The 26,998-nt window shown below is 40.8% G+C and overlaps 1 protein-coding gene across 1 annotated transcript in view; it reads right to left on the bottom strand.

Annotated features, from left to right (window-relative positions):
* LOC122920032 (mucin-2-like) overlaps positions 1-10,253 on the bottom strand; it is an 89,379-nt gene extending 79,126 nt beyond the window's left edge. The window contains exons 1-4 of the mRNA XM_044269242.1: positions 10,178-10,253; positions 9,756-10,017; positions 6,161-6,275; positions 2,722-2,812 (exon numbers count right to left, since the gene is read on the bottom strand). Coding sequence (XP_044125177.1) covers positions 2,722-2,812; positions 6,161-6,275; positions 9,756-10,017; positions 10,178-10,253 — 544 coding nt within the window. The remainder of the gene's footprint in view (positions 1-2,721; positions 2,813-6,160; positions 6,276-9,755; positions 10,018-10,177) is intronic.
* Positions 10,254-26,998: the final 16,745 nt, after the last annotated feature.

Here is a 26,998-nt window from a genome sequence, read left to right on the forward strand (position 1 = left end):
TTAATTTCAGCCAAAGTCGTGCGAGACTTCGATGAATAAATTCGGAATTCATTTCTGCATCTTTAAAAACATTTAAAATTAGGAATCTGAAGTTAGGTTTGGTACCAGATGGTACCTCAGTACCAAACCCGACTTCAGATTCCTGATTTTAGCTGTTTTCAACCTGCAGAAATGAATATCGAATTAATTCACCAAAGTCTCGCTCAACTTTGGCTAAAACTAAGTTTGGCTACAATGAGGCAATGTATTTTAATGCTGAACGGAGACAGGTCTCTGACAGGCTTACAACAAAGTGTTTGAAGGAATCGACTTCGGATCGATGAAGCATAGAAAAAAAAAACATCCTTTCTCTGTGGAAAGGCTATAGCTCAGTGATAAGTGGGTTTTGTATGTCGAGATCCCAGGTTTGAATCTTGGTAGAGACTTGAAGGTTTTTTTCTTCCACATTTAACCTATATAATAATCTACGGGGCACATTTATTAAGACCGGTGTTTTAGACACCGGTCTTAATAACCCCTATACCTGGCGGTGGATTCGCTAAACTTAAAAGAGGCGCCGGACTCTAGATAACTTCGGCGGGTCCTCCACCACGTCTAAATGTAAGACAGCTTTCTTGCTGTCTTACATTTAGACCATTTTCTATGTCTAAAACAGGCGTGCTCACTCCACACCCACTTTTTTAGACCTGGCGCAAGCGAAGAGAAGTTGCAGATTGTGGCGCAAAGGACCCTTGCACGCAATCTGCACCAGAAATATGCCTAAATTCGGTGTATTTTTCTGTTTGATAAATGACCCCCTATATCCTTATCCTATTGAGAATAATGTTTTTAGGCTTAAAAAGCTAATAAATATTGCTGGTTTCTTTATAATCTTATATTGTGCCTGTGAATAAACCAGTAATAGTTTTCAGGTTTCTAAGTAAAAAAAAAATTCTCAATATAGTAAGACCTTTTATTGCTATTTTTATGATTATATATTATTTATTATAGAATAGCCTTTTATTACATGTTAAATGAGAGAGAAAAAATAACAGAAAAAAATAGTTTATTTATCGTAAGTCTCTCCATGACTTGAACTTGGGGTTTCTATATACAATATAAGCACTTACCACCAAACTATAACATTACCACATAGAGATGCATGTTTTTTCTATGCTTATAAGCTAACACATTTTACTAGTATCTTTATAATCATATATTGTGCTTGTTAATACAGCAGTGATATGTATATTAGCTTTCTGAGCAGATCTCAGTGTGGTGAAGCTATAGTACATAGAGTATATGATATGTAGATGGTAGGACACAGCTCTGCCCTCAGTATGACATCTAGCCCTGTCAATCAAGTGGAGGGGGAGTGTGCAGAGCACAGGGGGTGTTACATAGCAGTGCTCAAAGGATTCAGCTCCGCCTCCTGGTGCTCCAATTGCTCATTTGCATATGAATAAAAAGGCAGATATCTCTGCAGCTATCTAGCTGAGAAAGGTACAGTTTTAATCAGCATGATCAACCCTACCAGGCAGTATGTCTGATTTAATAGGGTTGATCCTGGTGACAGCTTTAAAATGCTCTGGTAAAATCAAAGCTGAGCTCTGATTGGTTGCTATGGGCAACAATGACAGCCTTACTTTAAAACAGTTTTGATGAAGGAGATCCAATAAGCATTATCCTGTGCAAACCACATGAGGGAAACAGGGGTCTGGTCTTTGTGGCCCAACCTGTATGATGCCTCATACACTGAATACATTATGACTTCCAGAACATCAGTTGATGGTGACTTCTTCTTCAAACCTTATTATGTTCCACCATTCATTTAGGTTTTTACTACCCTGATACAGATAAGGCTGGGTTCACATTACGTAGATCTGTTCAACTGATGTCCAAAAACGTATACAGACAGATGCCAACAAGAGGACATCCATTTGTATCTATTTTACACATACTTCTGTGTTAAGAAAAAGCATACATACAAAAGCAGAGTCTGCTATGCTTTGGTAAAAGGACAATGACGGATTTGATTTTTTTTTCTTTTTTTAAATTAAATATGTATTTAATACAATTATTCATACAAGTTATAATTAACATTTTTATTTTCTTATACCCAGTAAACAATAAATACAATGTATGTTACCCTCACAATTTTTTTCTTTTTTTAACATAGACATCTATATAAAACAGAAGCATCATGTGGGCCCAGCCTTAGTAAATTATAAACTATTAAGCAAACACTAACAAAAATAATAAAAATAAAAAAGCAGCAGTTTTCGTAATCTGATCTTTTACTTTGATCCTATATTTTTCTCATGTTCCAATTAAAACTAAGAAAATGATAATGAAACTTAAATATTTAAAGGAGATCATTCATGCCCCCTCCCCTTCCTCCTGTGTCTGGCTATTGGACAACTGGTTTCACCAGGAGCGTCCCCCACTGCTCTGTCTGCAGTAGAATACAAAACAATAAGCCCCGCCCTTTGTCTAAGCTCCACCTCTCAGTCATAAACACCTGTGCTCTCTGCAGGATTTCTACAAGACTGTTTGTTTCGAGGACATGCAGAAAATCCTGTAGACTGACAAACACTGTCAGTTTATCTCTATTTTACTTTTATTATTCACTCCTAGGTTTTGCGCTCCTTTACTACTTTTATGGACAATAGCTCAATATGTGGTAGATAATGGTAAGTAAGATTGAATGTTTCATTGAGACATTTTTCCTAACCCACTTACCCCCTGAGAGAAATTCATTTTTTGTGGGATCTCCATTATAATCCCCACATAGGCCACAAGTATGATTGAGGAACCTTGGGTCCAACTCCACCTGAAGAAGAAAGATACAGGGTTACTTAAAATTGTGTTCAAAATATTATACATCAAAGCAGATTTTTTGTGCCGTTGTCAGTTGCAGGCCTTGGTGCCGGAAGGGAGCCCATCGTCCACTGTTCCACATAAAAAGACACCAGTATTATAAATAGTACTTAGCATATAAGGGCCCTTTGGCAGATTTAGGGGCATTAGGGTCTAGGAGCTTCAAGTTAATCATCCTTAAAGCAAATATGTTACCAGCGACATCCCTATCGAACCATTTGCAATGACGCAAAGCTGTGGTTCACCCAATTAAAATGCTGTTTTTCTTTTGGTGATCTGAGGCTCCATTCCCCATTATACTTTTTCTTAATATGCAAATTAGGCCTGCAATGAGGGCGTCACCATTGCTCTTCTTGCACCCAAGCTCCATTTATTTCTGTGGCCACCCCTTCCCTGATTACTTTGATTGACAGGGCAAGGCAGTGGCAAAGCAGCCAGAGAGGGGCTGGCCATCGAAATAAGTGGAGCTTGGGTGCAACAAGAGCAATGGTGACACCATCGTTGCACCAAAGACCTAATTTGTATATTAAGAAAAACAATCATAATTTGGGAACAGAGCCTCAGATCACAAAAAGAAAAACAGAATTTTAATCAGGTGAACCACAGCTACAGCGGATATAAAAAGTCTACACACCCCTGTTAAAATGTCAGGTTTCTGTGATGTAAAAAAATGAGACAAAGATAAATCATGTCAGAATTTTTTACACCTTTAGGGTCCATTCACACGTCCGTTTTTTCTTTCCTGATCTGTTCCGTTTTTTCAGGAACAGATCAGGACCAGATCTGGACCCATTCATTTTCAATGGGTCCTGGAAAAAATCGGACAGCACAATGTGTGCTGTCCGTTTCCGTTGTTCCGTTCCGCATGTCCGTTTAAATATAAAACATGTCCTATTCTTGTCCTGAAAAATCGGATCCTGGTACAATACAAAGTCAATGGATCCGCAAAAAACGGATGACATTCGGATGTCATTCCGTATGTCATCCGTTTTTTGCGGATTCCGTTCCTGGAAACACATAACAAATTTTTTTTTTTTTTTTTTTTTTTTTTTTTTTTCAAAGAAATCCAAACAACTTTATTTGATTATTGAAATGTATACATGTTTCCGTTTTTTGCGGATCCGCAAAAAACGGATGACATACGGAAACATTTTCAGGAACAACGGATCCGCAAAAAACGGACCGTTTTTCAGGATGAAAAAAAACAGGACGTGTGAATGGACCCTTAATGTGACCTATAAACTGTACAACTCAATTGAAAAACAAACTGAAATCTTTTAGGTAGAGGGAAGAAAAAATATAAAAAATAAAATAATATGGTTCCATAAGTGTGCAAACCCTTAAACTAATACTTTGTTGAAGCACCTTTTGATTTTATTACAGCACTTAGTCTTTTTGGGTATGAGTCTATCAGCATGGCACATTTTGACTTGGCAAGATTTGCCGACTCTTCTTTGCAAAAAAACTCCAAATCTGTCAGATTGCGAGGGCATCTCCTGTGCACAGCCCTCTTCAGATCACCCCACAGATTTTTAATTGGATTCAGGTCTGGGCACTGGCTGGGCCATTCCAAAACTTGAATCTTCTTCTGGTGCAGCCATTCCTTTGTTGATTTGGATGTATGCTTTGGGTCGTTGTCATGCTGAAAGATGAAGTTCCCCTTCATGTTCAGCTTTCTAGCAGAAGCCTGAAGGTTTTGTGCCAATATTGACTAGTCTTTGGAACTGTTCATAATTCCCTCTAGCTTAACTAAGGCCCCAGTTCCAGCTAATCAAAAACAGCCCCAAAGCATGAAGCTGCCACCACCATGCTTCACTGTGGGTATGGTGTTCTTTTGGTTACATGCAGTGTTGTTTTTGCGCCAAACATATCTTTTGGAATTATGGCCAAAAAGTTCAACCTTGGTTTCATCAGACCATAACACCTTTTCCCACATGCTTTTGGGAGACTTCAGATGTGTTTTTGCAAAATGTAGCCTGGCTTGGATGTTTTTCTTCGCAAGGCTTTCGTCTTGCCACTCTACCCCATAGCCCAGACATATGAAGAATACTGGAGATTGTTGGCACATGTACCACACAGTCAGTACTTGCCAGATATTCCTACAGCTCCTTTAATGTTGCTGTATGCCTCTTGGTAGCCTCCTAGACCAGTTTTCTTCTCTTCTTTTCATCAGTTTTGGAGGGACATCCAGTTCTTAGTAATGTCACTGTTGTGCCATATTTTCTCTACTTGATGATGACTGTCTTCACTGTGTTCCATGGTATATCTAATGCCTTGGAAATGATTTTGTACCTTTCTCCTGACTGATACCTTTTAACAATGAGATCCCTCTGATGTTTTGGAAGCTCTCTGTGGACCATGGCTTTTGCTGTGGGATGCGACTAAGAAAATTTCAGGAAAGACCAACTGGAGCAGCTGAACTTTATTTGGGGTTAATCAGAGGCACTTCAAATGATGGCAGGTGTATGCTGACTCCTATTTAACATGATTTTGAATGTGATTGCTTAATTCTGAACACAGCTACATCCCCATTTATAAGTTATAACTTATGCAACCACATTATTTTATTTATTTTTTCTTCCCTCCACCTAAAAGATTTCAGTTTGTTTTTCAATTGAGTGGTACAGTTTATAGGTCACATTAAAGGTGGAAAAAGTTCTAAAATGATTCATCTTTGTCTCATTTTTTTACATCACAGAAGCCTGACATTTTAACAGGGGTGTGTAGACTTTTTATATCCGCTGTAGCTGTGGTTCACCTGATTAAAATGCTGTTTTTCTTTTGGTGATCTGAGGCAAACAGTTTGACAGAGAGGTAGCTGATTACCTTTAAAAGGCTAAACCTTCTACCTGCAATAGGAAGCGTGAAATTTTTGGACAGACATTTCATGACTGTATTGGAGATATGAGTGGATTTGGCTCTTTAGAAATGACAAGTATACCTGGAAGCGTTGAAAGAAAATAGATAAAAGGCCACTTAGAAACAAAACAAGATACTGTCACATAAATTATGTATTTGGTATCAAGAACCCTGTAGACACAAGTGAGAACTACAGATTAGTGAAACTCTGTTTTACAGCATTTTGCCCACTGGAGAATTTCCTATTACAGAGCCGTACTTCCCACATGTGAAGCAACCGAGGCTGAAATAAGGATCTATATTCAGCATTTCAGCCTCCACTGTCTTTTAGGTTCTATACACGACTAAACAAATCTTGCCATCTTAAATTAGCTCATTTCTAGTTAGGACATTTTGGAGACAAATTATTCATAAATGGTGGTACTTCTTAATAATAGCTCACCATGATAGCATCTTCTCTGTTCCACATGAGGGTCAAGCCAACCTTTGTGTACATCTTAAAATAGCCATCGTTTTCATGCATGAGAATACCAAATTTGTAGAAAGGTGTCCTGGCACTGAAAATTAATCATTAAGCTGTGAATTCAAGATGTTTTATACATAAGTTATGCTTCTTAAAGGGGTTCCACCATGAAATGTACACTTCCATTTAGCACTCCATCAGTCCCATAGAAGTGAATGGAATGAACACTTGCACTGTCGCGTGTATTGTTGGGGTTCCAATGGTCAGAACCAACATAAGCCCATATCAAAGAGGACCTTTCATCTGTTTAGCCCTAATATAATAAGGGTCTTATCTTTTAGGGCAGCCCCCACTGATGTCATCACACTTTTATTTTTTTCCCCATTGATTCCAGTGCCTTATATTCTAATTAGCTGACTTGGTTATATTAGGCGGAGACTGGAGCGCTTCTCTTCTCCCTGGCTGTGAGCGCATCCAATCAGATCGCACCGCTCACAGCCAGGGAGGAGCTCTTTGGGGAAAAAAAAGTGTGATGACATCAGTAGGGACCGCCCTATAAGGTAAGACCCTAATTAGATTAGGGTTAAACAGATGAAAGGTCCTCTTTAATCACCTGTCCTGTGGATAGATCATAAATATTTTTCATGGGATAACCCCTTTTAAGTTCAGAATCTAAAAATAAAGTTGTTTTAAACAAAACGGCCCTGGGAATTAATCAGATCTGCTAATCTAGAACCTTCTAGTGCGAGTGGTGGAGTGGAGAAACACAGCCTAAACAAAAACATTGTTACAATTTCTATCATAGACTTTTATAGACCTTCAATGTAAGTATAATGGAATGAATAAGCAGTTTTTCCAGTTATAAACAAGTCTTTAGACTTGTGGGGGAGATATATCAAGACTGGTATATCCATCCGCCAGTCTTGATCTCCCTGCATTGGTGTGAGAGGTGCCTAATTAATTAAGAGGCAGAAGCCGTGCACCAGAAACTGAATTCTATGCCAGCTACAGGCTGGTGTAGGCTTCAGCTATAACTTATGCCACTTTCTTGCAAAAGTTATAGTAAACTCAGCAGGCGGCACGAAGCCTCACCTACTTCCGCTAATCCCTGCCCTGGAAAACTGGCGAGAAGTCTAAAAAGTCACAAATTATAACACACATATGGCACACACCATAATGTGTGACTTTTTTACTCCACAATAATGGCATAATTAGCTTAATAAATGTCCCTCAATGTGTCTTAATTTTTTACACCAAAGTTTTGCATAGGTAGAAAGTATTAGCTGGCTGTGCATTAACCCTTTCCACAATGCAGTGCAGCTATAGTGTAATAACAGTGCAAATTAACAGGATATATTGCAATAGACATATAAATGCAGTTCAACAATAAGAAACAGTATACGTGCACACAACATCACAGTCACAGTGCAAGTCAACCCTCCAAAGTGCAATAAAGGTATTTAGATGCTGCCAGAACTATACATACTTACCAACACTGCTGTTGGTAAATTTGGGTCATATAAGTCTAGTCATGGGAACGTCCCAACTCCAATAAGAATAATTGCCCATTTATGGCAGAGGCTTACGTAACCTCTGGCTATTTTCTGACTGGGACAGCCTGAGACTGCCAGAACTGTCTCAACAAATTTGGAACAGTCCATAATTGTGGACTGTTGACAAGTATTATATGTGTATACAGTCAATCAATGTGTGTTGGCATGGGGAGTTCTGGCGGCAGTTAAACAACCTTTTATAGGAAAATACTGACAAATCATGGAAAACTATATGTTCCCGAGCTCAATGACAATTCTGGGAAAAGACGATTTAGCAGTTAAGATCTATAGATAAGATATTAAAAAGAAAATCTGAGAATTGATTTTCCTTGAATGCATGAGTACAAGATGTTTTGCATGATCATCACTATGAGGAGAACAGTATTGGGCTGCTATGCAATGCTGGGGAAAATAATCCAGAGGATAAGGGGAATAAAAGCATGGGACAATTCCAGCAACTTCTCAGGTGTCCTGAGACAATAGTTATTTTAAGAATATAAAACCGATTAAATTATTCTTTGCCAAATAACCGTGTAATGTTGCCCCATATCAAGAAGCTTTATGGGGAAATTAAGAGATCATGAAATCTAATCACTGAATTATTGTAGGAATGCAGATCAAGACTACAAAAACTGTTGTATTCAAGATTATGGAAAATTACGGTAAATGTTCTCCTATCAAAAACATCACTATAAATTAACTCTTTAGGCAGTCCAGACTCTAGCACTGCTGGCTATTAGTGTGTATATGAATATTTTTATGACCAAAAATCCCATCTCATAATCATTTTCAGACACTATCTTAGGCTCTAGGCTTTCAAACTTTATTCCCTTCGATTGTTGGCCTTTAGACGCCATTGTATTAAAAGTGAATACAGGGCTATTTCCCTAATATTAGCAAACTAATAGGTTACTAAGAAAGTCAATTATGTTACACAGTTGGGGCTAGAAGAATGGAAGAAATGAAGAACATCCAATAGTGTGGGCATAAAGGTGCCTGTACATGTATGGTAATGTGACGTGAAGCCAAGACTCTCATGACAAGACCACACAAGGTTTTACCATGAGTTGCTAGAATTTTGGAAAGGCAAAGTTCATGGTTATAATGTGTTTCACCGATACAAGCCACATGCCGAAGAACCACATTGCAAAAACAAGGTATACAGCTGCTACTCTACATGTATTGACACCCTAAGAACAGTCAAGCAGATGAACATATAGTATTTATTTCTAGAATAAATGCAATTGTGCTACAATAGTTCCATATATAGCTTGGTCAGGTTTTCTCATTCACTTTTGAATGCCAAAATCAGAAGTGAATTACAAAAAAGAGGAGTAGTATCTGTCATATACACTTTCTCTCCTTTTATGATTCACTCCTGATTTTGACTTCGAAAACTGCATCCAGGAACCTGAATGTGTAGACGTAACCTTTGCGGTTTTGCCAATCTTGAAAGTTATCTCCTATCGACTGAATAAGGGATATCCAATAGATTGGTGAGGTAAGGTTCATATATTGCATTATCGATCCATGTGATATACAGAAAATCAATTTTGTGGTGTCTATAAACTTCTATGTGCCTACAATGTTCCTCCATACAGAATTCCAGAAAAAAAATTAAAATATGCTCCTCTGAATTAAATTCTGGAGGCATTCTACAGAGGTGTGATATGGTGCCAAATAGAGTACCTAAGGAGCCTCAACATGGACTCACATGTGTGACTATATACACACTCATATGCATATTTAGCATCCTACTTCAACTTGAACCAGAAATGTGTCAGTGTACAGTTCATTGTGTCTCTCAGCATCTCCTCGCAAAAATATTAACTTGAAATCCACAATGGAAGAGGTATGATAGAGCCCCTCTGTTTTTGCTTCCACTACCACTTCCAATTTTCGTTAACCCATGGTATGAACCCTCCTCCATAAAAGGTTTAATAAAGAAAATGGAATCAAAAACCCAAACAACCAACCAACTAAACACATGAAAGATGTGAACATTATAAACTTTGACTCACATAGCTCCATTCACCACCACTAAGTTACTCTTAATCTGAAGAGTTACATCTTTGATGGTGATGGTGATCTTGTCTATAAACGGATGACCATTGACCAATGACCGGTGAATATGGACAGAGAATTCTTGATAGGAGTCTTGGCAATGAGAGGCCAAGTTGTAGCTGCAGACGCCAGGAAACTGGTAAAAACCACCATCAAAAGTCTTAAAATGGTAGTTCCCCCAGGTACTGCAGACATAGTGACCATGATTACGGATTCGACCTGTTGAGTCACAAATTGTTAGAACTGTTAATATATTAGGACAGTCCAAGTTTACTATATATAATCATACTGTTAAGATGAGAGTTCTGCATACAGAGACACAAAGGAGAAAAACTGTAATGTGCATTAGTAGGTATATTAAAGACTTTGATATACTTGCCTGTTATCACATCAATGGCTCTTGAGAACCCCAAAGTCAGACAAAACAACCACAAGCTTGCAGTCCTATACTCCATTGTCTATGCTGTTGTGAAGGAAGCTCAATAGTATTAGTGTTATTCACACCAAGAATTTTATAGGATTAGGCAGTGTTTGGTGACATCACTCCGGGGAGACAGAATATTTAATCTCTACAATTGAGATAAACATTCCTTTTTTCTAATAATAAGCTATTCGGGAGGGATTTTAAAGAAAGATATGCATTCTTGTGAAAGGCCAAGCAACACTTTATACTAAGCTCAGTATCAGCTATCTCCATGTCAAATGATAAGGAATTCTGAGTAGCACACAATAAACTAGTTATGATAGATACCGTGGGTAGATAGATTTTTCAGAATTCAGTTTGACAGCCATTTGGAAACACAGCTACAAATTTGGGAACTACTTACCTCATGTATTACAATATGATCTGGGGGAAGGGGTGGTACGGTTCTAGGAAAGGACTAGTTACCTGAAGGACTATCTTACCTTGCCACTCCAGTAGGATATAGCTTGTCAAGGACTATTGTATTTACAACTTGGGTAAATTCACAGCAAAAAAAATCCACCATCAGAAAATGAATACACCTTAGAAAAAGTAGGTTAAAGTATATATCTTAATTTCAAAAATATTTATCATACATCCCTGTCTCATTATAGGTTGGATGTAGTAACAGGAATGCAGTGGTTAAAAGTGCACCAACCCAACTGGTTGCTCAGGTTGGCTCCATTACAACCAAAAAATACCAGCCAGATAAAAAAACAGTGTGATAAAGTCTAGGATAGACTCAATGTTGATTTAGTCTAGGATAGTCAAAGGCTGTAATACAAATACCCCTACTGGACTTGGATAACTAAGAGGCAGCTTCCCTGGTGGTCTAAGTACTTAAAGGGCAATGCCAACTTACTTGGTAGTGTAAGGCTAGTTTCACACTAGTGTTTGAGAGTTCTCTGGATCCGGCATTGCCGAAAGCTACCCGAATATGCGACTATAATGGGGACTGGTGGAGATCTGGGCACAAGGAGGCAAACATGCAGAGAATCAGCCGGACAAATACCGCTGCATGCAGCAGTTTTAGTCCGGTCGATTCTCAGTATACATATTTGCCAGGTAGCAGACAGATTTCTGCTAGTCCCCATTATAGTCAATGGGCCAAGCAGACGTCTTCCATGAATGCCGGATCCAGAGAGCTCCGGCAATCTGTTATTTGCTGAAAGAGCCTGTCAGAGGTTCAATGTCAGTGTCCCTGATTCTCTTTGACAATATGGGCTTAATGTCAAGTTTCAAGGAGGTCTAGGGCAGGTGCTATATACAATTGTTTTTGGTTGTCTACAGCAGGAGTTAATGTCAGCATCACTGGTGGTCTAGTAATAGGGATGCCTACAGCACTCGAGTGCTAGCAGTGGGGACAGTATTAATGTCAGTAGACTTTGACTAGCACAGTTATGGGGTATAGAACATTTTGATGCTCCATGGTTCCTCTTCATAGCTTAGATGTGTAATTTTATTATTCAAAATGTCGTGGAATATGACAAAACTAAGACAAAAAATATATTGAGTAGTAAATTTCTTGTTTTCAGACATACATTACAAAGAAATTTTTTAAAGAGGGAGGTGGGGGTTTCAAAAGGTATTGAATTGGTCTGTCTATATCAATCGTATGATCAGGGGCAGCTATAGAGGGCACAGAGATAACAGTTACATCTGTAGCCCCCATGCCACATAAGAAGACACCAAGTATTATAAATGGCACATAAGGGCTTGTTCACACAACCATATGGCTTTTTCAGTGTTTTGCGGTCTGTTTTTCACGGATCCGTTGTTCCGTTTTTTTGTTTCCGTTGTGTTTACATTTCTGTTCCGTTTTTCTGTATGGCATATACAGTATACAGAAATTACATAGAAAAAATAGGGCTGGGCATAACATTTTCAATAGATGGTTCCACAAAAACGGAACGGATACGGAGGATGCATTTCCGTATGTGTTCCGATTTTTTTGCTGACCCATTGACTTGAATGGAGCCACGGAACATGATTTGCGGAGACAATAATAGGACAAGACTCAAAATGTAGCGGAACGGAAATGCGGACATACGGAAATGGAATGCACAATGAGTACATTCCGTTTTTTTTTTGCGGACCCATAGAATAGAAATAAATGGTTCCGTATACGGACCATATATGGAACACAAAAAATGGCCTGTATACAGAACGCAAAAAAAAGTTTTGTGTGAACAAGCCCTAACTGTGATATTATGAAAAAATATTTGTACTTTGCTGGCCAGTAAATAGAAGAAAAATATTATATTCCTCAGCGGTTGATTCCTCTTAATGGCTAACTGAAAAGATGACACAATCGCAAGCTTTCAGTACCGAGCCACTTTTCACCTTAAATACCAGGCCGATTTTTGCAAATCAGACATGTGTCACTTTATGTGCTGATTACTTTGGAAAGCATTTACTTATCCAAGCCGTTCTGAGTTTTCTCGTCACACATTGTACTTCATGACAGTCAAAAATTTGAGTCAATATATTACACCATTATTTATGAAAAATCCCAAATTTACCACAAATTTTAAAAAATTCACAATTTTCTAAATTTCTCTACTCTTAAGACAGATAGCAATACGTCATAAAATAGTTACCAATCAACATTCCCCATATGTCTACTTTATGTTGACATCAATTTGTAAATATGAAGCACGGACAACTCTAAATTTCCCTCGGAAACAAGGGAAAAAAGAGAAAAAAAAGAGCGCACAATAGGGTAGTATGTTCAAAGCACCAAATAGGGATATCAGGGTGAGAAATATCCAAACTCAACACTACTGTATACTTGATAGAAATAAGACCATTTGAACCAGGGTTGCAGCCGCAGATTTTTGGGATCTTTTGGCTGGGATGTCCAGTCCCTCCAAAAGAATTCGTAGGTAAAGAGAAGAAGAAGTTCTGCATCGGCGCAAATCCACCAGTGTGACCAGTCTTAATAGATTATTTTAGTTTTTAATTGGAAACAACGCGTTTCGGGGATGAAACACTCCCCTTCATCAGGTTATATGTAACCTGATGAAGGGGAGTGTTTCATCCCCGAAACGCGTTGTTTCCAATTAAAAACTAAAATAATCTATTAAGACTGGTCACACTGGTGGATTTGCGCCGATGCAGAACTTCTTCTTCTCTTTACCATCAATTTGTAAATGTAATTTTACTTTTTATGACGTTAGAAGGCTTCAAATTTTAGAAGCAATTTTTTAAAAATGTCACCAAAATTTCCAAAACCATTTTTTAAGCACCAATTCAGTTATAAACCCCCCATTTTAGAAACTACATCCCTCAAATTATTCAAAACTGATGTTACAAACTTTGTTAACCCTTGATGTGTTCCACAAGAATGAAATTAAAATGGAGATTGAATTTAAAAAATTGAATTTAAAAACTTTTTGGGTAGATTTTTTTATGTTAATCATTTTTTGCTTGTAACACAACAAGGGTTAACAGCAAAGTAAACCTCAATATGCAGTTTACAGAAATACCTCATATGTGGCGGTAAACTTCTCTATGGGCATGTGCCAGTGGTCATAAGGAAAGCAGCGCCATATGGATTTTGGAGGCAGATTTTGCTAAAATGGTTTTAGGCACCATTTTGTATTTGAAGACACCCTGAGGTGGCCCTACAGTGGAAACCCCCAAAAAGTCCCTCAAGGAGTATTTCAAGCTGTGTAGTGAGCACTTTGACCCATCAGGCGTTTCACAGAATTAGGAAATACTTGGCTGTGAAAATTAAAAAAATTATTTTTTTCCAGAAAAAGTTGCTTTACACTCACATTTTTCACTTTCACAAGGGGTAACAGGACAAGATGCACCCCACATTTTGTTACCTATTTCCCCCTGAATATGGCAACGCCCCATATGTGCTCAAAAACAGATTTTTGAGCACATGGCAGGGTTCAAAAGGAAAGGGGCACCAGAGGGCTTTTGGAGGACAGATTTTGCAGCATTGGCTTTTTGGAGCTATGTCGCATATGAAGACACCCTGAGGTACCCCTACAATGGAAACCCCCAAAACGTGACCCCATTCTGGAAACTAGACCCCTCAAGGAGTATTTCAAGGTGTGTAGTGAGCACTTTGACCTATCAGGCTTTTCACAGAATTTGGAAATACTTGGCTTTGAAAATGAAAAATATTTTTTTTTTTCCAGAAAAAGTTTCTTTACACCCACATTTTTCACAAGGGGTAACAGGACAAAATGCACCACACATTTTCTTACCAAGTTCCCCATAAATACGGCAACACCCCATATAGGCTTGTAGCCTGCCGTATGGGTGCATAGAAGGGCTCTAGAAGCAAAGTGCAAAATATGGATTTTGCAGGCTTGAATAAACAGACATGGATTTTAGGTGCCATGTCGCATGTTAAAAAGTTCCTAAGGTCCCCAGAATTTAAAACCCCCAAAAAGTGACCCCATTCTGGAAAGAGCACCCCCGTACAAACATTTCAAGTGGTGGAAAGGGTACTTGTCAGGAAATAGTTGTCTCACAGAAGGCAGAAACACTTGTTAAAGGATTTCAAAGCACATATTTGTGAAAATGAAAAATTACTAGCAGACCCCAATTTTTCACTTTCACAAGGGGTTAAAGGAGAAAATGCACCACTGTATGTGTTCCCCATTTTCTCCCCATTCAGGAAACACCCCATATGTGCTTGTAGCCTGCTGCATGGGCGCACAGCAGGGCTGTAGAGGCAAACTGCAAAATATGTATTTGGCAGGACTGAATAAATAGACATGGATTTTAGGTGACATGTCGCATGTTAAAAAAATTCCTGAGGTCCCCAAAAATAAAAAATAAAACAAGAAGTGACCCCATTTTGAAACATTTTAAGTGGTGGAAAGGGCACCTTTGACCAAAAAGGTGTATTACAGAAATTAATAAGTAGTGGTTGGTTAAAAGTGGATATGCAAGCTCTGTGGACAAAATCAGTTATAAGGTAATAAAATTACAGGGTACCTCAAGGATGAAATTATTCCATAGATAAGTGATAGATTCTGAAACAATCCTTGATGCACAGGCCACGTTTTTCAGGGCAGGTTTCGCAATGGTGAATGGTGTCTTTCCTTATCCCTCTTTTGGAACACATCCATCTTTTTTGGGTCCTTCCCGTTCTTGCTGTTTGGGGGACTACACCAGGAAAATGTTGCCCTGGTACAACTCGGGCACAGAAGTACTGGGACCCTCCATTGCTTGGTTTGAAAAAATTAGGGCCTTTATCACCACCTCTTGAAATTGTAGGAATGTTCTTGGATGGCCTCTAGATTTAAATAGCATGACCGCATTGTACAGCGCCATCTGTACAATGTGTACGGCCAGGTTTTTGTACCACACTTTTGTTTTTCGTGTTGCATTGTAGGGCTTCAGAACTTGATCTCTGAAAGATCAACCCTCCTATGTGTTTATTGTAGTCCAGGATGCAGTCTGGCTTGGGGACAGTGGTTGTGGTACCTTGTACAGCGGCAGGGGAGCTGGTGTTACTGTGAATGGTGGTCAGTAAAAGGACATTCTTCTTGTCCTTGTACTTAACCGCCAACGTGTTCTGATTGAGGAGAGCACGGCTTTCTCCTTTTCTTAGTGGTTGCCCTAATAGGGATCTAGGGAGGCCTCTCTTATATTTGCGTACTGTGCCGCATGCCACAGTACATCTGGAAGCTAGGGGCTGGAACAGTGGTAGACTGGTGTACTAATTATCCACGTAGAGATGGTAACCCTTATCCAGCAGTGGGTGCAGTAAGTCCTACACTATCTTCCCACTAACTCCTAGGACAGGGGGGCATTCTGGGGGTTCAATCCGGGTGTCCCTCCCTTCGTAAACCCGGAACTTCTGAGTGTACCCAGAGCTACTCTCACAGACTTTATACATTTTTATGCCATACCTTGCCCACTTGCTGGGCACGGACTGGCAGAATCTTACCCTCCCTTTGAAAAGTAATAGGAATTTGTCTACGCAGACATTTTGTTCTGGGATGTACACTTCTGAGAACTTTACGTTGAAGTGGTCAAGGATGGGCCTTATTTTGATCAGACGGTCAAATGCGGGGTCATTGTGGGGTGGGCACTGTGCATTATCGTTGTAATGCAAAAATTTCAGAATTGCTTGGAATCGATTATGGGCCATGGCATTACTGTAAATTGGAGTGTGGTACAAGACATCCACACTCCATTGCTGATTAATCTTTTGTTTTTTTTTACTAAGCACATATGCAGCAAGAGCCCCCAAAAGGTCATCATCATCTCTGCTGCATTTACTAGGGTCCAAACTTGGGGTCTAGCATATGGTGTTGTGGGATTCTGGGAAATAAATTGCTGGGCGTATAAATTTGTTTGGGTTACCATCAAATTTATTAAATCTTCAGAGAAAAAGATTTTTAAAAAAATCTATTTCTGTGAAGCCCGAACAATGTATCTGAATTCCTGAGCTGCCCACAAACTCAGGAATTTGGGGGTGATAATACTCAGGCGGTGGGATCCATATGGGGGTCACTCTGGGGGGATGTGTCCACTGCTACCCTGGGGCGCCTTCTAGAGGTTCCCACATCACCGGATGATGATGATAAGGGGGTAGAGGAGTAGAGGAAAGTGGCCTCCTTTTCTCCCTCACTGGCAGACTCAGTATCGGAGGCAAGCATGGCGTATGCCTCTTCAGCTGAGTATACTCGTTGGGATGGAAGGGCCATTTTTATTTTATTGAGGTGTAATGTGTGAAATATGTAAAACTTTATTTAGTGTGGGGTGTGTATGAGGTGCTTTCACACGTGAAGGAGAAAAAATGGAGAAGGAGATAAGGAGAAAAAAAAAATGTGTTTCTTGTGCACAAAAAAAAGTATCTTCTGCACAGAAAAAAAAGCGGTGAAAAATTAGCAGAAACGATCAGTAATGGACACTACTGATCGGTGCTCACTGGTTTCAAAATGCACGCATGCAAACAGATGGTGCGTTCGTGCAAAATGCTAAACTGAAACTAAACTAACACTAACTGAAATAGATTTATATATATATTAAACTAACTAACTAACTACCACTAACTGCAGGTCTTTTTTCACAGAACACAAAAAAGTGCTGATATAAATGAGCACACTAGTTATCAGTGCACTGCAGCACACAGATCATGCGAGCGTGCAAGCACTGTAGTATAAAAAATCACTACAATGCTTGGTGGTTTCAAAATGCACACACACAGATGGTGCGTTTGTGCAAAATACTAAGCTGACACTAAACTAACAGTAACTGAAATAGATTTTTATATATATATATATATATATATATACACTCACCTAAAGAATTATTAGGAACACCTGTTCTATTTCTCATTAATGCGATTATCTAGTCAACCAATCACATGGCAGTTGCTTCAATGCATGTAGGGTTGTGGTCCTGGTCAAGACAATCTCCTGAACTCCAAACTGAATGTCAGAATGGGAAAGAAAGGGGATTTAAGCAATTTTGAGCGTGGCATGGTTGTTGGTGCCAGACGGGCCGGTCTGAGTATTTCACAATCTGCTCAGTTACTGGGATTTTCACGCACAACCATTTCTAGGGTTTACAAAGAATGTTGTGAAAAGGGAAAAACATCCAGTATGCGGCAGTCCTGTGGGCGAAAATGCCTTGTTGATGCTAGAGGTCAGAGGAGAATGGGCCGACTGATTCAAGCTGATAGAAGAGCAACGTTGACTGAAATAACCACTCGTTACAACCGAGGTATGCAGCAAAGCATTTGTGAAGCCACAACACGCACAACCTTGAGGCGTATGGGCTACAACAGCAGAAGACCCCACCGGGTACCACTCATCTCCACTACAAATAGGAAAAAGAGGCTGCAATTTGCACGAGCTCACCAAAATTGGACCGTTGAAGACTGGAAAAATGGTTTCTTGAACATGACAATGAGTTCACTGTACTAAAATGGCCCCACAGTCACCAGATCTCAACCCAATAGAGCATCTTTGGGATGTGGTGGAACGGGAGCTTCGTGCCCTGGATGTGCATCCCTCAAATCTCCATCAACTGCAAGATGCTATGCTATCAATATGGGCCAACATTTCTAAAGAATGCTATCGGCACCTTGTTGAATCAATGCCACGTAGAATTAAGGCAGTTCTGAAGGCAAAAGGGGGTCCAACACCGTATTAGTATGGTGTTCCTAATAATTCTTTAGGTGAGTGTATATATAAAACTAACTACCTACCACTAACTGCAGGTCTTTTTTCACAGAAAAAAATGCAAAAAAAAAAATAAAACACAAAAATGTGCAGATATAAATGAGCACACTAGTTATCGGTGCTCTGCAGCATGCACACACACAGATCGTAGTGCTTGGTGGTTTCAAAATGCACGCACGCAGATGGTGCGTTCGTGCAAAATGCTAAACTGACACTAACTAAAATTGATTTATAAATAGTTATATATATATATATATATATATATATATATATATATCAAACAGAGAAAAATGGCGGCACCGGCAAATGTTGAGAAAATGGGTGCACGCTCCTAAGGGAATAGGCTTCTTACCCCAGTAAATAGTCCAGAAAATGAACAGCACTCTGGGATATTTTAGGGCTATTGTCACCCCCCAAAAGTTTTTTTTTCATTTTTGGGCTAATTAACCACTTAAGGACCACAGGTTTATAACCCCCTAGTGACCAGGCCCTTTTTTACAAATCGGCACTTCACAACTTTAATGGTTTATTGCTCGGTCATGCAACTTGGCACCCAAATGAATTTTACCTCCTTTTCTTCTCACAAATACAGCTTTCTTTTGGTGGTATTTGATTGCTGCTAAGATTTTTCGTTTTTCCGATATTAATCAAAATAGGCCGCAATTTTCTCAAAAAAAGTGTATTTTTAAATTTCTCTGGTTAAATTGTTCAAATATAATTACATTTCTATACAAGTTTGTGTCAGAATTTATTGTGCTACATGTCTTTGATTAAAAAAAATCCAATAAGTGTATATTTATTGGTTTGTGCAAAAGTTATAGCGTTTGCAAACTATGGTCCAAAAATGTGAATTTCCACATTTTGAAGCAGCTCTGACTTTCTGAGCGCCTGTCATGTTTCTTGAGGTGCTAGAATGCCAGGATAGTATAAATACCGCACAAACAACCCCATTTTGGAAAGAAGACACCCCAAGGTATTCCGTGAGGGGCATGTCGAGTTCCTAGAATATATTTTTTTTTCGGGCACAAGTTAGCGGAAAATGATTTATTTATGTATTAACTTTTTTCTTACAAAGTCTCATATTCCACTAACCTGTGACAAAAAATTAAATTTTACATGAACTCGCCATGCCCCTCACGAAATACCTTGGGGTGTCTTATTTCCAAAATGGGGTCACATGTGGGGTATTTATACTGCCCTTGCATCTTAGGGGCCCTAAAGCGTGAGAAGAAGTCTGGAATCCAAATGCGTAAAAAATGCCCTGTGAAATCCTAAAGGTACTCATTAGAATTTGGGCCCCTTTTTGCTCCTATGCTGCAAAAAAGTGTCACACATGTGGTATCGCCGTACTCAGAAGAAGTAGGGCAATGTGTTTTTGGGTGTATTTTTACATATACCCATGCTGGGTGAGAGAAATAGCTCTGTAAAAGACAACTTTTCCAATTTTTTTATACAAAGTTGTCATTTTACAGAGATATTTCTCTCACCCAGCATGGGTATATGTAAAAAGACACCCCAAAACACATTGCCCTACTTCTCCTGAGTACGGCAATACCACATGTGTGACACTTTTTTGCAGCCTAGGTGCACAAAGGGGCCCAAATTCTAATGAGTAACTTTAGGATTTCACAGGGCATTTTTTACGCATTTAGATTCCAAACTACTTCTCACGCTTTAGGGCCCCTAAAATGCCAGGGCAGTATAAATACCCCACAAGTGACCCCATTTTGAAAAGAAGACACCCCAAGGTATTCCATGAGGGGCATGGCGAGTTCCTAGAATTTTTTATTTTCTGGCACAAGTTAGCGGAAATTTTTTATATATTTTTTATTATATATATTTTTTCTTACAAAGTCTCATATTCCACTAACTTGTGACAAAAAATAACATTTTAAATGAACTCACCATGCCCCTCACAAAATACCTTGGGGTGTCTTCTTTCCAAATGGGGTAACTTGTGGGGTATTTATACTGCCCTGGCATTTTAGGGGACCTCCTACTAAATCCAAAGGATGAATTTGATGTGTGCCAAATACTTATAACACAACCAATTAAATCGAGGACACACATATACAATTATAACAAAAATACTTTATTAGATAATACAACATACCATAAACAATGAAAAAATAGAATAGCAGCAGTGCAGGCTAGCGCTTCGATAAGCAGCTCAACCGCCAGATACTGGGTATAATGGATCCAAAATCAAAAGGAAGAAAAGGGAAATAGTATATGGCGCAAGAAGCAGGCAATGTAAACCCTACCCCCAATACATGTACAGGCCTCCGCCCCCCACAGGTGAACAAAAAAAAAACTGCAAGGTAAAAGCCAAGAGAAAAGGCCAAAAGTATGGCACCTATAGCTTGCCCATGAACAGTATGGAGGGACCACAGTAGTAGTAATAAACATTAAATCAATAAGAAATTGCTAAAGCGTATTACCTAAAGTAGATAGGAGGCACAATGGATCGGACCCAGGTCTGGCAGAGAGCGCACCCCAAATGCGCTCTCTGCCAGACCTAGGTGAATGGCACAGATTTCTTCATTTGCATCGATCAATGTGGATGAAAAAATCTCTGCCCAAAAATGTGCAAAATAAAAAGGAGGGGAAAGGCGTCTGCCAAGACATAGGAGCTCCGCCGAACATCCAAACCCACTTAGCTCGTATGCCCTGGCAAACCTGATTTCTCCATTCACATCAATCGATGTGGATGAATAAATCTTTGCCAGAATTATTATTTTTTTTAATAAAAAATGTTTGCCAAAGCATATGAACACCGCCCCTCAGCTCATAAGCCTCGGCAAACGTATCTTTTTTACTGCAGAGGAGAAATCACGTCTTGCAGCTCCGCATACACCGACTTTGTGTAATCTGACAGCAGCGCAATGCTTCTGTCAGAATGCACATCAGTGTTGCAGCTGGTTGATCGCTTGGTCCACCTAGAAGGTAAATTTGTTTTATTAACATTAACTTTATATAACATTTGAACAGAACATTAACTTTTATAACCTTTATTGAACTTTTGAAACAGAACATTAACTTTTTTGCTCACCTGTGATTTTTTTTTTTTTACCTTTAGAGGACAAACCTCTTCTTCCCCCATGGGACAATGTGCAAAGCGCAAATCGCCCAGAGATGTGGCAAAGTACATTATGCACTTTGTCCCAGGTGAAAGGAGAGGTTTGTGGTAGCTCTGTGTGAAAGGGCCCTAAGACCCCTGTGTGCCTGTCCTGTGTCACGCAATCCCTATACTAATAGTGTACCTGTGTGTGGTACTTGCGGAAACACTCCCCTATAGGGCAGGCTGGTCAGGACAGTCAGGACAAAAAAAGGTGGTGTCACGCCTTATTCCACCCCTGCTACAGACACAACATCTTTTTCTTGGGGAACGTTGAGTTGGGGTACCAGGATAGACACTCGGGAAGTGTCTGCCATGTAGCAGGCTCACTACATCAGGGACTTGGGGCATGGACCCTCCTGGATACAGGATTTCCGAAATGATCTCTTCCTGGAATTTTAGGAAGGATCCTGTTCTCCCAGCCTTACTGTAGAGAACAAAACTATTATATACAGCCAATTGAATTAAATAAAAAAAACACCTTCTTATACCAGCATCTGGTGCGGCGGGACACTAAATAGGGAGCCAACATCTGGTCATTGAAGTCCACCCCTCCCATGTGAAGGTTATAGTCGTAGACAGAGAGGGGTTTCTCAATTACTCTAGTTGCCCTTTCAATTTGCACTGTCGTGTCTGCGTGAATGGTGGACAGAAGGTAAACGTCCCTCTTGTCCCTCCACTTCACCGCAAGCAGTTCTTGGTCACACAAGGCAGCCCTCTCCCCCCGTGCAAGTAGGGTATTAACGAGCCGTTGGGGGAAGCCCCGGCGACTAGGTCGCGCGGTGCCACAGCATTGAATTCCGACTAGATGTAAGTGCCGAAAGAGGGCCACGCTTGAGTAAAAATTGTCCACATAAAAGTGGTATCCCTTGTGGAGTAAGGGTGACACCAAGTCCCAGACAATCTTGCCACTGCTCCCCAGGTAGTCAGGACATCCAACCAGCTCCAGTTTTGAGTCTTTTCCCTCACAGACCCTAAAACGATATGTATCGCCTGTGGCCCTTTCATAGAGCTTATACAGTTTGACCCCATACCGGGCGCGCTTGCTGGGGATGTACTGTTTAATGTCAAGGTGCCCGGTAAAATGTACTAGGGACTCGTCTATGCAGATGTTCTGATTGGGGGTATACGCATCTGCAAATCTGGATGACAAATGGTCTATGAGGGGCCAAATTTTGTGGAGCCGGTCATAAGCAGGGTGGCCTCTTGGATGACAGGTTTTATTGTCAGCGAAATGCATAAAGCACATGATGACATCAAAACGTGCCCTGGACATTGCAGCAGAGAACATGGGCATGTAATGTATTGGGTCTTTAGACCAATAGGACCGCAATACATTTTTTTTAGTTAGACCAATGGTGAGGATAAGGCCCAAAAAAAATGTAAATTCGGAAACTGTGACTGGTTTCCACTGGTAAGGCTGGGCATAGAAGCTTTCCGGATTGGCGGTAATATAGTCTGCGGCGTATCGGTTGGTTTCTGCCACAACTAAGTCATAGCGATCCGCGGTGAAGAACAGCTAAAAGAAACTGAAGGGCCGATCCTAAATGAGCTGTCTCCATGCAAACTCCAGACTGGGCGGTGAAAGGGGGCAATACGGGTGCGGCGGAAGCAGGGGAGTGCCAATTAGGGTTTGCCAGCACCTCTGGGAGACTAAGGGCTCTACGGGCCTGTGAACGCGGTGGCTGCGACGGGGGAGTTACTGCACGTGCCACAGTATCAGCTTGAACTGCCCTTCTGGTGCTCGCCACTTCACCAGGGAATGGGGCAGTGCTGGTAGAAGGTCCAGGATGTGCTGCGCTGCTGGTGTATGCCGCACCATAAAAAAGATCAGCGCTAGCACCACTCTGCTGAAAATGAGGCTCATCATGCCGGGTATGCAGAACACTGACATGGGATCGGGAACGCCTGACCGTAGCAGGGACCTCAACCTCGTCATCTTCGCTAGCGGTTGGAGTGCCACTGCTGTCTACAGGTTCATATTCTGAACCACTGGATTCAGCGGGTGAGACATCCCCATCGCTTTCATCTATCACGGCCAGAATCCTGTAGGCCTCTTCAGCGGAATACCCCTTGTTTGGCATTTTGGGTTCACTAAATTTAGGGGGTATTCCTCTGAGACTACCCAGGAAAAAGAGCAAACCTACCTAGTAAAAAGGAGTGCTTGTGAAGTAAAGCTGCGATCGCTAATAAAGATCCAAAAAGCTCAAAAGTGATCTTTATAGCGGCGCAGCGATTTTACAGTGTTTTTGCAGTGATCAGAATAAAAAAATTCTGTCACTGCGCTGGGGCAGACTGAACGCAAGTGTGCGCACAAGATCAGGCCTGGCGAACACTGCGTTTTTTGTAGAGCCTAAGGTGACCCTCAGTCTTGATCACTTACAGATACTATATAGTACTAGTGCTGATTAGCGACAGCGATGACGCTAATCAGCGACTAATCAGTGACTGCGGTGCGGTGGGCTGGGCGCTAACTACCTAGCAAGTAGCTAACTACCTGGCAGTGATGAGGGACCTTTACAGGGGTGTGATCAATGACAGAGGGGTGACAGGGGGGTGATCAGGGGTTAAATAAGGGGTTAATAAGTGACAGGGGGTGTAATGTGTATGTGTGGTGATTGGTGCTACTTACAGAGCTGCCTGTGTCCTCTGGTGGTCGATCCAAGCAAAAGGGACCACCACAGGACCAGGTAGCAGGTATATCAGACGCTATTTACAAAATAGCGTCTGACATACCTCTTTGATTGGATCTTTTAAAAATCTACAGCCTGCCAGCCAATGATCGCGGCTGGCAGGCTGTAGATGAACTTCTAAACTCATGTGAGCGCGCGTTCACAGGAAATCTCGGGTCTCACGAGATGACGCCTTTCGGTGTTAGTGTGACCTGAGAGAGCCGCCGCACTCACGCCTTTTGGCGTTAGTGTGACGGCAGGCGGTTCAAATCCTTATAGTGCGATTATTCAATATATAGTGCTCTTAAATTTTTCTGTGGTTTAGTTTCTTTAAAAACGGCACTTTTATAATATGTTAATTACCTGGCTACCAACAAGTAGGGCGGTTGCTTGCTGGTAGCCGCCGCATCCTCCTTTAAAAAAAACGCCCCCTCCTCCTGTTGATTGACAGGGCCAGCGAGCGCTCTGCTCCTTCAGCTGGCCCTGTCTGCGTTCCAAATCTCGCGCCTGCACCGTACCGGTCTACAGTCGACACAGGCGCACTGAGAGCGGGACGCTCGCTCGGCCGCTCCTTCCTCAGTGCGCCTGCGCCGGGTGTAGATGTGACGTCATTGGCGCAGGCGCACTGAGGAAGGAGCGGCCGAGTGAGGTCCTCCTCTCAGTGCGACTGCGCCGACTGAAGACCGGTACAGCACAGGCGCGAGATTTGGAAGATTGCCAGCGAGATTGGTACAGCGCAAGCGCTCACTGGCCCTGTCAATCAACAGGAGTAGGGGGCGGCTACCAGCAAGCAACCACCCTACTTGTTGGTAGCCAGGTAATTAACATATTATAAAAGTGACGTTTTTAAAGAAACTAAACCACAGAAAAATGTAAGAGCACTATACACCCACCTAAAGAATTATTAGGAACACCATACTAATACGGTGTTGGACCCCATTTTGCCTTCAGAACTGCCTTAATTCTACGTGGCATTGATTCAACAAGGTGCTGATAGCATTCTTTTGAAATGTTGGCCCATATTGATAGGATAGCATCTTCCAGTTGATGGAGATTTGAGGGATGCACATCCAGGGCACGAAGCTCCCGTTCCACCACATCCCAAAGATGCTCTATTGGGTTGAGATCTGGTGACTGTGGGGGCCATTTTAGTACAGTGAACTCATTGTCATGGTCAAGAAACCAATTTGAAATGATTCGAGCTTTGTGACATGGTGCATTATCCTGCTGGAAGTAGCCATCAGAGGATGGGTACATGGTGGTCATGAAGGGATGGACATGGTCAGAAACAATGCTCAGGTAGCCCGTGGCATTTAAACTATGGGAAATTGGCACTAAGGGGCCTAAAGTGTGCCCAGAAAACATCCCCCACACCATTACACCACCACCACCAGCCTGCACAGTGGTAACAAGGCATGATGGATACATGTTCTCATTCTGTTTACGCCAAATTCGGACTCTACTATTTGAATGTCTCAACAGAAATCGAGACTCATCAGACCAGGCAACATTTTTCCAGTCAACAGTCCAATTTTGGTGAGCTCGTGCAAATTGTAGCCTCTTTTTCCTATTTGTAGTGGAGATGAGTGGTACCCGGTGGGGTCTTTTGCTGCTGTAGCCCACCTTTCTTTCCCATTCTGACATTCAGTTTGGAGTTCAGGAGATTGTCTTGACCAGGACCACAACCCTACATGCATTGAAGCAACTGCCATGTGATTGGTTGACTAGATAATCGCATTAATGAGAAATAGAACAGGTGTTCCTAATAATTCTTTAGGTTAGTGTATATTGAATAATCGCACTATAAGGATTTTAATTAGCCCAAAAATGAAAAATGCCTTTTGGGGGGTGACCGAAGCCCTTTAAGAACAAATGACTCCTTTAATCAACCGTGCGGTGAAACGTTTCGGCTCAATATTAGAGCCTTTTTCAAGCAGAGAACTCATACAAATGGTGACATATATATAGGTGAAACAATCAGCATACAAATCATGTGATCCCAATCCAACCAGTGGGTGTGTATCAAAACAATACAATAGAAAAAAGTGCATACAAAGTATACAAAATACAATATAGATTAAGTACATGGTCATATATATCAATCGTGATACATAATATATTAATCTTGTGACTAAAACATATTAGGGCTCTTTCAAACTTGCGTTCTTTTGTTCCGGCATAGAGTTCCGTCGTCGGGGCTCTATGCCGGAAGAATCCTGATCAGGATTATCCCCATGCATTCTGAATGGAGAGAAATCCGTTCAGGATGCATCAGGATGTCTTCAGTTCAGGAGCGGAACGTTTTTTAGCCGGAGAAAATACCGCAGCATGCTCCGCTTTTTGCTCCGGCCAAAAATCCTGAACACTTGCCGCAAGGTCGGATCCGGAATTAATGCCCATTGAAAGGCATTAATCCGGATCCGGCCTTAAGCTAAACGTCGCTTTGGCGCATTACCGGATCCGACGTTTAGCTTTTTCTGAATGGTTACCATGGCTGCCAGGACGCTAAAGTCCTGGCAGCCATGGTAAAGTGTAGTGGGGAGCGGGGGAGCAGAATACTTACCGTCCGTGCGGCTCCCAGGGCGCTTCAGAGTGATGTATATATTATTAATATATTATGTATCACGATTGATATATATGACCATGTACCTAATCTATATTGTATTTTGTATACATTGTATGCACTTTTTTCTATTGTATTATTTTGATACACACCCACTGGTTGGATTGGGATCACATGATTTGTATGCTGATTGTTTCACCTATATATATGTCACCATTT

This window comes from Bufo gargarizans, chromosome 10 (genome assembly GCF_014858855.1).
Source record: "Bufo gargarizans isolate SCDJY-AF-19 chromosome 10, ASM1485885v1, whole genome shotgun sequence".
Taxonomy (NCBI): Eukaryota; Metazoa; Chordata; class Amphibia; order Anura; family Bufonidae; genus Bufo; species Bufo gargarizans.